Raw genomic sequence first — 11,209 nt, 5'->3', positions numbered from 1 at the left:
AAAAAAAAGAAATTCTGCCATTTGCAACAAGCCTTTATTTCTATAGTTGATCTAAACGAAGTGTTCTTTAATTTTAATCTGACTTTCCAGAAGTTTCAAAGCCTGTTATATGATGCTGTTACAAGCATGGAATTACTTATAAAAAAAAAGTTTTAAGAAGAGAGATTCTCTGAGAGGACTTTCTCATACCTGGTTACGTGGATACTGTGCCATCTGTTGTCATCGACGGGGAAGTCTGGAAACTCCAACCGTGCTGACCCGGAGCCCAGGTCCCAGAGGAAGGCCACTTTCCCTCGCCGCATCTCCACTGCAAGGAAATCAGACTGGGGTGCGGGGCATGAGTGGGGATGAGTTTACACACCGGACTGTCTGCACAACCACCATGATACATTAAAGAACAAATTCTCACAGTGTTTTCTTTATTCTTAAAAAAAAAAAAAGCCAAATCCACAAAACTATTCTTTTTTGTGTAAACGCTCCCCTCCCTGGAGCTGGGCACTGGGGACATTAGTGCCTCTGTGCCCGGGCCTGGCATGGCCCAGCTCAAGGCCTCCCATAGGGTTCACCAGGAAAACTCGCTGGGAGTCACCTGCAGTCCGCAGGGAGCATGAGGGAAGGCATCGTGCTCGTGTGTCTCCCAGTCTCGGACGGCAAGAAACAGCTATGAAATTTGCAGTAAGACAGGAGCCGTGAAATCCTACATCACGGACTTGCATGTGCTTTGCATCTTATCTCCTAAGAACACACTTCAGACACTACATGTGCTTGTTAACGTTTTCTGCCCAAGGGTTCTGACCGATCCCACTGAACACCCGAGGGTTCTGACCCATCCCACTGGCACAGCCAAAGGATCCATGGTCTTCCATAGGGAACTCGCCTTCTGGGAACCGCTGGAATCTTGTTGGCAGGAAGAACCTGGGCAAAGCTTGGCAATGGTGATACTCAGTCCCCTCAGGGGTCACAGGGGCCTCAAACAAAGTCCTATCCCCACAGCTTGCAGTTAAGATGGCAGCGGGGAGCACTGTTCAGAAATGTCACTTTCCTTCTCACAGGCATTCAAATTTGTAGTTGGTTCATTTTTAATCCTAATGCTACCATTTTGGCAAATATTAGTCCCTGTAGGAGAATTAGGGATTTCACTAAGACCCTATTTTTTTTAACCAAATAAGTATCAATTCAGAAAATCTGTAAGTTCGTAAAAGACTCATTGTTGCTTTCACAGATCCACAACTTACGCTGGTGCTGCCACCGAGGTAGAAAAGAAGGTTATCGGGTTCACGCGTCTTAACGTTTAGTGTTAAGGTGTTATAGTTCGTAGAAGAAATCTGAGGCTGGTAGGCACGGATGCAATCTCTGTCTGCAGACACGGCAACTTTAATCTGTAGAAGGAAAAGGAAAGTGTCCCAATTATTTAGTGACACACCAGCAGCTCAAAGGTGCTACTCTGTAATGAGTTTCCACAGTGAGCCTGGCTTCCTCTCTTGATAACACACAATGCTTTGTGTTCCATACAGTAAGAAATCAGATGGTGATAAGAGTGATTTTATTTGGTAAGTGTTTAAATATGGGAAAATCAGTGTTAGTTTTTAATAGGGCATTTTATATAGCAAACTGTCTTGCTCACGAGATTTAATTCTTTAAAGACAAGGATCTTATCATCTTGGGATCTTTCCACCTGAACAAAGAGGATATATTTGAAGATCATTTGACAAATAAATGAAGAGGTAATATACTTATTCATTCAGCAAATCTCTATAGAGCAATTATTGCACTTGCTACGTATTTCTTTGATGAGCAATTATTTGCATATATATCTTACGTTAACCTTAAAGCCTCTAAGTTTATATGAGCCACAGCATTCAGAGCCATCCCGTGGGCTGGCATTTATTTAGCCACTGTAACTGAAGCAGGGGGAAGCCAGGGCTCATGGAAACCTACATTCCCTTTCCAACAGGGAGGACACTTGGGGGAGGGGAGGACAGAGAGCTCAGAAATACCTCCCCTTTAGAGCACAGCCAGCATCGTGTGCCATGGGTAATTATAAAACCTTTTCTCAAGTTTGAACTTCTCCAAATGCCCAGCGGTTTATGCATCCAGTGACCTGGATTTGTGCAGCATTTGGGTGTACACAAACTGCTTTCTTGGACTCCTCGAGGACGGGGCCCACATTGCACAAACATTCTGACAAGTATTTGGATCATTAAAATTAAGTTGGTAAAGGAAGAAATAACACCATATGCAGCTGATGAAACTTAGAGGGATGGTACACTTAGACTTAATGGGTCCTGCACCATCTAGGCTAACAGTTATAAATCTAGGCTATGACGAGAAATCTCCATAAAGACGTGGAGATCTCTTTGCTAATAACATTTTGAAACATATTGAATAAAAGCAGAACTCAAAGAAAATGAGGCTAATTATTGGCTTTAAATATACCAAGAGAAGGCTACGAGGAAGATCGGGTTCTGTCAAAGTCCAGGGGCCTAGGGTGACTGAGAGCCACGTCTATAGGAATTCTGAGACCCAGGACGACTGCGAGCCCGGGGGCTAGGGGAGCACTGGGTGATATCGCGAGCCGCGAGACCCCAACTCACAGACGCCGCTTGTTTCCGGGCCTGGCTGATCAGCAGTTTAATTTCTGACAGGTTTCTGCTCAGGTTCTCTTCTAACATCTTCAAAGGCTTCAACCGATCAAATAAAAGGTTGGCTTGAGTTTCCACATCTTTAACTTTTCTTCCAGCTAGCAGAGCTAATGAATACAGGAGGCAAGGAGCAGAAAGAAAGTTGGGGATGGGGAAAAAGAAGATAATTAATTGTTCATTTCTAATGCACTGGATAAAGCAGAATATCCCAATAATCGAATCTGTGAAATTTTGGTAAATACATGAAAAATGCACTGATAGCATGCATTACCCAGGCCCTTCTCTTTCTTTATACATGCTAATTCAGACCTTAGCACATTTTTCTTTTTCAGAAATGTTATGAGCAAGACACCATTGCGTGTCTGGCAAGCTGCACATCTGCATGACGCAGACTTGCAAGACTGCACGGAAGGACACTGACGTACTGGTCACGGTGGAGTCGTGCAGGAGCTCGTTTGTCTCCCGCAATGTGGCGTTGACCCTGGCCAGGCCGGTCGACGTGTTCAGCAGCTTCTGGCTCAGTCCCACGACGGCGCTCAGCGTGCTGGCTGCACTCTGATTTGCAGACGCAGCCAGCTCCTTAGTTCTGGCCCCTTCGTCTCCCACACCTAAAATAAATGTATATGCAAGCATGCACTCTGCGGGTTATACACAGAGAAAAAAATAAAGCTGCAACAAATGTAATTTTACACAAACATATTACAGTAATTTTACTGATTGTTGAACTCAAAGTGAGGCTTCTTTTTTTTCTTTCTTTCTTTTTTTCCTTTTGGGCAGTGGTCAACAGCCTACAAAGCTTCTTCTTTTTAGTGTATATATTAAGGCTGTATACAATATGCTCTACTACTTCCTTGTGAAAAGAAAATAAAAACCTCCCCAACTCCTTATGCAAAAAGGAAGGTAAAGGCCTCAGGCACCTATGAAGAACTGGCCCCACAAATCATGAATTAAGGAAATGCCTTGCTGGACTCCCGTGAGCAAGGTCATGCAAATTGTAACTTTAGGGTCACAGGCTACCTACAGCTCCTGAAACTGAAATCTGTTTGATTCCACACTAATAGTGAATTACAAGTTTATCTGCGGAGGCAGCAGACCAGAGACAAGACAGGATCAGATATTCTTCCACCTATCCAATGACATCTATATAATTGATGCTTCCTTCAATCCCTTTTTCTCTTCTAACAGTCTCCTTATCTTATGTAAAATGTACATTTTCCTGGGTCTCACAAGAACCTAACCATTTTGTCTCACTACAGCCCCCTACTGCCTTTTGTTTAATGTCCTACTCCCCTTTAAATACCGAAAATTCCAAATTCCACCTTGGAAAAATAGCCACAAGTCTGTCTGTGGTTTATGTTTTTGTGTTTTTCCCAGGCATGTTCTCAACTTGGGCTTAAAAACCTCCACTGATTGGGATTTTTGCTTCAGTCACTTATTTTGGGTCAATACCCTTTTAGGGACAAATTAAATAATTTTTGATAACAATTCCCTGGAATATGATTTCAATACCTAATGAGATCACAAAAGTATGGCTAATTGCCCTGTGCTCAGTACCTTATATGTTAACAAGCTAAACTTCTTCATTTGGGTTCTTTTTATCATTCCCTTCTCACCATCATGAAACATTCTCCACATCATTTCATGTCTGGATAAGAAAGCTTTGGAACTTGAAGTCTGCAGTCGAGAAGGAAGTGTCTTAGGCTAGAGGAATAGGTATTTAACCGGCAGCAGAACAAGGACTAAATAGCCACTCAAGGTAAACTGGAATTCAGTTAGACTAGAAAATCTGGGTAAGGATTTTTTTAAAGATATGATTACTAATTTTTAAAGTATTTAATCACAAATGGTGCAAAACGTTGCAAAACATTAACAGTCGAAGAAGCTGGATAAAGGGTATACAAGAGGCTTTTTTACTGTTCTTGCAACTTCTCTGTAAGTTTGAATTTACCTCCGAATGAAAAGTTATTAAGTGTTTAATTAAAATATATCATATTATCTTTCAAAAAAAAAAAAAAAGGAAATGAAAAGGTAACTTCCAGGTGAGAAAATGCTCCATTGATTGAAGGTGAGAAGTAAGCCTGGGGCACCCAGGCCCAGCTGCCCCTGGAAGCTGTCAGGCTCGCAGTGGAAACTTTGTAGGCAGCACCTTGGAGGAGGCAACAGCACCTTGTAAGACTTTCCAAAAAATGCTTATGAATGCAAACAAAGAAGTTTGAGGTGATATAAATAATGCACTGCAGCACAATTCATTTGTATGATACTTAAAAACTTATCCTATCTAAAACTTTAATGAATACTGCCTTTTCAAACCATCAATATTAAAGTGATTGGGGGCCTATTTTAGAGTGCTTTATTGTCTCATGAAGGAAGGTGACCAAGTCGGAATTCTTCCACTTACTGCATTTATAATGAACCTGGCATTTTCCCCGAAGGCAGGTAAAAACCAATCTAGCTTTCTTACTTACCAATGCCTTTGCATGCCCCTTCTTTTATCTAAGCAATGTGTCAAGCTCATTTCAAAAGTAAGCAATTAAGATGGTTATATGGCCAGGCACGGTGGCTCAAGCCTGTAATCCTAGCACTCTGGGAGGCCAAGGTGGGTGGATTGCTTGAGCTTGGGAGTTTGAGATCAGCCTGAGCAAGAGCGAGACCCCGTCTCTACTGAAAAAAAATAGAAAGAAATTAGCTGGACAACTAAAAATATACATAAAAAATTAGCCTGGCATGTTGGTGCATGCCTGTGGTCCCAGCTACTCGGGAGGCTGAGGCAGGAGGATTGCTTGAGCCCAGGAGTTTGAGGTTGCTGTGAGCAAGGCTGATGCCAAGGCACTCTAGCTCAGGCAACAGAGTGAGACTCTGTCTAAAAAAAAAAAGATGGTTATATGTCTCTGTTTTTAAGAGTATAATTCCAATATTTCAACGTAAGTGTTCTCAGGTTATTTTTAAAAAAGCACCTATGATCTTCCCAATCATACTCCTTTGCAAATAAAAACTTGATCAGATCGTCTTGGTCTCATTTTCCAGCTGGGACTCCTGATTGGACTTGAGGCAGGACTTCCTCATGCTCCTGTATGATGCTCTTATGAGATAAGACATTAATTAAATCAAGAAACTCCTTTCTACTTACCTTCAGGAATTGCTCTAAGTATCAAGAGTGATTCATTGGTCTTCCTGGTAATTTTATCAGCACTCTCTTGAAATCTGTTTGCTGTATTTCTCAATCTACTCAGTTCCAATGCAATACCTATTTAAAGAGGAGGGGGTGGAAACGTTCCCTTTTAGGTTAGACTACGGAAAAGTTGCCTAGGCAACAGCTTTCTTTATCACTCCTGAACCATCTACAGAATCGATAGCATCCTACAGAGAATCCCAATATTAAAAGTTTTTCCAGCAAGACTTTGCACCATCCATTATGGAAATTAAGAGTATGTTTTTAGCTTGATCATTTTTTCTACTTTGCTTGTGGATCTTTCCCACTAATATTTTTTCTTAAATTTCACATCCAATTTTGAGTTCAAAAATGAAGAACTTATGTTTAAGTCACTCAGTGTTACCCAGACTCACTGGCTTCCTAGTCGCACCTGAATCTTGGCCACCTTTCTCTTCTGGGCTGTGAAAACCCACAGGTGGGCTCCTACCTGGGAGGCTCCCTCAGTGTCTTCCCCTTGCATCCCCAGCCAATCCTCTGTCCCTTTCTGTTCCCTTCCGGCCACCCAGCTGGCACTCGACTCAACCTCCTTCTCAAGTTTGATCAAAGCTTTCACTTTTAAAATTTCTGTTCATAATATGCAATCACATTTGGACTTTGAACACATGGTAAAAATATGAGATTTTAATTGCCAAAAGGTTCACAATTTCGTGACTACGAAGTACCTGTAGTTGTGTAAACTGAAACCACAGTCTCCAGTTTTGAAAGCCCATCAACACTGATGCTAGAGTTTGTGCTTAATGTTTTGTGATCAAGCATTATGCATTTTCTATATTGTGAGATGACAACATATATTCTTAATCGTGTCACTCACAGAGAAACAAACAGACAAAGTATGTATATAGCTAAGCCCTTGGTTTGGACAGCTGTGGAAGGATCCGGCACTAGACTTGGAAATAGCCTGAAAAAGGTATGAGCTTCGTGTACGACCCACTATTTCCTCCTGTAGAAGAGTCGTGGTGTCTTTGCTACATTAGCACATATTAAAGTGAAAAGCACACTACTTGTTATGAAAAACTGTATGCCTGTGTAGCTTCTCTTACACAATAGAAGCTGCTGTGATTTTGTGTTATGTTTACTGGATAGACAGCTCTTACACATGCCAAGTCATTGCTTCTTGAAACTCTTGGGACAAACTAAACTGCATAGGGAGTTTTTGAAAATCGATAAGTCAATTATGATTTAATTCAATAATTATTAAATGAGAATCTACCATGAGTCTAACATACTAGTCTTGTGAGAAAGGTAAAAGCAATTGCAAACATATTATATCTTTCCCAAAAACTGTGAAAAAATGAGAGACAGATGGGGCATCTATGCCATCAGACAGAACGCAGCCAACACTAGGAAGAACAGTGAAAGGAGAATTTGGTCATTAAAAAGGCTTAAAGATAGAGCTGACTGCACAATAAAGGAAGAGGTTTCACTAGGATAAAATTTGAAACTGTATGAAGTTTATACAGTAGGAAATTGAAATGTTAATGTGACAAAGAAATGTGATGTTTCCGGTCACTCCAGGAAAGGAGGACGTTCTTAGAGGATGCTCAGAGACGCGCTCACATGCACTCGGCTCATCAGCGTGGTCCAAGCCACAAACTGACCTTGATGCTTTCTGCTGAGGTTGTTGCCTTCTCTTAGAAATTTGGAACTGCGCTGAAGAGCCACTTTGCCGTTGGACTCGAGGGGTTCTGAGAACTGGAAAACAGAACGACTTAAACATGGGGCTGGAGGGCAGAGTGGGGTCCTGCTGGGGACAGAGGGAGCAACTCCATCAGAATAGCCTCTGGCCAAGTTCCCAAGAAGAAGTCAGCTAGGAAAAAGGTAAGAACAATTTAAAATGGCCCCGGGTGAAAGAATGCCGAGACTTTTTTAAGTGTATAAAGAAGAAAACCAGTCATTCAATAAAGATTTTCACCACAGGTAAAGAAAAATAACGTCTCCAGTAGATATCAAGTAGCATGACCACTTTTATTGTAAAAATACAACACTAGTTCCTAGTATGTATAGAGAAGTATTTATGACCTTAAGAAATTAAAGCATATATCACACGACAACAGAAGCCATAAACATATGCCATCAGCTAAGAATGTTAATAAGCATCAATTTGAGCTGCTGAGTCTTTGCGGAAACACCTTATGGAACAATCTCCCACGGTGCCCAGAAAAAGAAGCCCACGGACATTCCTTACCGGGCTTACCTTAGTCACGATCCTGTGAGCGTCTTCTGCCAGTTTCTCTGATTCTTCGATCAGGCTCTGGATGTTGGAATAGACGTGGGCTGCACTGGTCGCATTCAGGGACACATGTCTGATGTTTTCAAGGCCACTATTGAATCAGCATGTTTAGAAATATTAGGATAAACTAAATCAAACTTGCAGATTCACTTGTGAGAATTGTAAGTGCCTACTATTCTGGAAAGCCTCCTAGTTTCTCCCCCCTTAGAAAAGTATCATTAGTGAAAAATAAAAACATATGTGTTCCCCTCTAACTTCAACAAATCTTTGAGAAGCAGTAGCCATATTGTCATGATAACACTCAGAACTGCTATTTAATCAATACCAAAGCAATCATTGCTGTTTTTCCCTTAGACAACCGTTGATCACTTTCCACTAGCTGCCCTCAACATTCCCTGATCTATATTCAAACCCCTGCATGTGTCCGGGGCACCGGTGCATGCTCGCATTAGTTATAATCTCCCCTGCAACACACTCGGTAACTTCCAAAAAGCTTTCCTAAACATACGTGAGGATGCTGAATCTTAACCCTCAAACAGCATATACCAAGAGATTTTGGAGGAGGCGGATCAGATAATAATACTTTAATCAGTTGAACTTCATTCTAACAGTGAGTGGTCAAATCACTTAGGAACTTGGTAACTGGTATGGCACAGTTTGATCCAGCTCTCTCTATCTTGAAAATGAAATCTGGCAATTGACACACCTTTGCTTCCTGAATAACTCACTTCACTTTCTTTCCAAGGTTACTGAAGTCGGGCGATTCCCAGACCAGATATTAGCAGTTATTGCTCGTTACTACTTGATTGGCAGAATGTGGTGATTTATAAATCAAGGATAATAATGTTATTTGACTTTGTGTATCATACCAAATTGCTTTTACTACTCTTATATTAAGCAATAAAGATTTTGTTCTAGCTAAGTATGGAGTGGGAATTTCCCTGTCTTTTTTAAGAAATGTTGAAGGATGATGAAAAGAGAGAAGCTGAGTACCTAAAGCCATTTCTATTACTGATTCCTATGGCACATGGAGGCGGCGGGACTCAGTTTAGCCCACAATTTACACACTACTCTATCCTGTATCATTTTTAATCGCTTTTGTTGTGTGAGCTAACCTTTTATGCCAGCCTTTCTCAAATGGGGAGATCCTTATCTTTCCCCTTCCACAGAACACACCCATGCACAAAACACACGTTCCCAGCATGTTCAGACTTTTTCCGCTCATAAATTATAGCAAATTCTAAAGAAATAAATGTACCAATTAACTCATAGTTTTATGCAAATCACTGATAAGACCTAAAACAGTGGTTCCCACGTTTGTGGCACATTAGAATCACCTGGGGATCTTTAAAAATATTACAAAGCTCAGCATATCCCAGACCAATTATGTCACAATCTTTGTGGGGAGGGGAACAGGGGAATTGCATCCAAATTGCAGATGAGTTTGGAACCACTGGCCTAAAGTTGTGCTTCTTGCTTAAAGGCACTTTTAACAAGTTGAGTACATATTTAACAAGTATCAAAAAAATATAAGTTAAAATAATTGTATTACAATGGTAGACCCTCAGGCAGTAGAAAGTAATTGGGGGTGGTATCTTTCAGGAGTTGGAAAAGAGACTCCCAACACTTCTATAGGGAGAATGTGGGCAACCTTCACCTGAATCATACGCTCCAAAAAAACAAGACCTCTAAAGAAGTTAGTAAACTCATTCTGTCTCACATGCAACCTAACAAAGCCCTGAGCACTCAGTAGGTGCTTTAACAAAGCCTCCATGGCTTGATAGCATAGCATGCTATTGGTTTTAATTCCTGTCCAGTTTGCATTTTTCCATCGTACACTTATGGCGATGGTAAACTATGTTAGCAGACGTGAGGAAATCTGACTTGCCATGTGAATAACACAGGAACACTCATTTCTACACAAAGGAAGAAGACTGACTCATCACTGTGATCAAATAGCCCTCCTTATTTTCTCTGATCAATGGATGGCAACCTCTCAAATTCCTGCAAGGGTGTGGTCTCACCTGTCCAGAACACCTGCTAGTCTTTGGAGCTCAGCTGCATGGTCCTCTGCTCTGTAGACCAGGTCTGGTGCTCTCCTTTGGGACATGTGCATGACCAGGTCATCCACATGACGCCTGATTTTGGCAGTCCATAAAAGTAGCTCATCCTGGTGATGCTCTAACTGCTACATGGAGAAATTAATATTGTAAATATATGGGTATCTATTTAACAACGGGTATGTGTACATGTAGAAGAGATGTGTGGAGACTCTTTGGAAACTGTATTGTGGCTATGCTGAGCTGTAACTTACTGCAAGAGCATTTTGTGCGGTATTTACACGCGCGGTGGCAGCATCTATCAATCCTCTTCCTTGGGCGATTAGCTCTGAGGTCAAGTTTTGATCTTCTTGAACACGCAACTTTTTATCCTGCAGCAGAAATCACCTTTTAAGGATATTTCACAAGAGCAAGCTGACTTCTGAACTTTAGTGTCCAATGCTACGTGCTAAAGTTAGTGCTCGGGGCTCACTTTTTAAGAAGCTAACAATGATGTGTTTACACTGGAGGACTTGGTTACCAGCTCTAAGTGAGAGGGAGAGAGCAAGTCTGACTCACGTGGAATTCTCTCAGGTTGGCGTTGATCATGAGGAGCAGGCGGTCACTTTCCTGGCTCTTTGCCTCGGCGTCCTTCACAAGTGCTTCTGCTGCCCGCAGGTCACTGTTGTGCTCTGCAAGGAGGCGGCTTGCGACTTCTTTTAACACCTCCAACTCTTCCTGTGGCTTCTGGTAATTCTTCTGAATTTGTGACAATAAATCTTCAGCAGCCCTGATAAACGTGAATGGTTCACTTAGTAAGCAAATGAACAGCAGAACTCCTATCTCTGACATGACAGTGGAAGGAATTTTTATACATTCATACGTAGTTTCTTCTTGAAATCGTGATACAACATAACTATTTAAGAATGGAAACAATTTTTCTAAGATAGGTACAGGTATGGCAGATTTATACTCTATCCTTAACAAATTATCTTTATTCACAAACTTCCTAACACATTTTAGCAATGGAATTGAAAGAAATCATCTCAGTGAATCTGGATTCAGAAAACTGGGACTACATTCTGTG

The 11,209-nt window shown here is 41.4% G+C and overlaps 1 protein-coding gene across 1 annotated transcript in view; it reads right to left on the bottom strand.

Moving 5' to 3' along the window:
* The window catches only part of LAMA1 (laminin, alpha 1), a 155,058-nt gene that overhangs the window by 24,896 nt on the left and 118,953 nt on the right, over nt 1–11,209 (bottom strand). Inside the window, exons 35-44 of the mRNA XM_012652073.1 lie at nt 10,702–10,912; nt 10,398–10,514; nt 10,108–10,271; nt 8,039–8,174; nt 7,452–7,545; nt 5,770–5,886; nt 3,068–3,250; nt 2,595–2,749; nt 1,236–1,379; nt 190–323 (exon numbers count right to left, since the gene is read on the bottom strand). Of these exons, the coding sequence (XP_012507527.1) occupies nt 190–323; nt 1,236–1,379; nt 2,595–2,749; nt 3,068–3,250; nt 5,770–5,886; nt 7,452–7,545; nt 8,039–8,174; nt 10,108–10,271; nt 10,398–10,514; nt 10,702–10,912 (1,455 nt within the window). The remainder of the gene's footprint in view (nt 1–189; nt 324–1,235; nt 1,380–2,594; nt 2,750–3,067; nt 3,251–5,769; nt 5,887–7,451; nt 7,546–8,038; nt 8,175–10,107; nt 10,272–10,397; nt 10,515–10,701; nt 10,913–11,209) is intronic.

The sequence above is a fragment of the Propithecus coquereli genome, unplaced genomic scaffold, assembly GCF_000956105.1.
Source record: "Propithecus coquereli isolate 6110/MARCELLA unplaced genomic scaffold, Pcoq_1.0 Scaffold38, whole genome shotgun sequence".
NCBI lineage: Eukaryota > Metazoa > Chordata > Mammalia > Primates > Indriidae > Propithecus > Propithecus coquereli.
The sequence above is the reverse complement of the archived record's forward strand: the minus strand, read 5'-3'. Positions and strand labels throughout refer to the sequence as shown.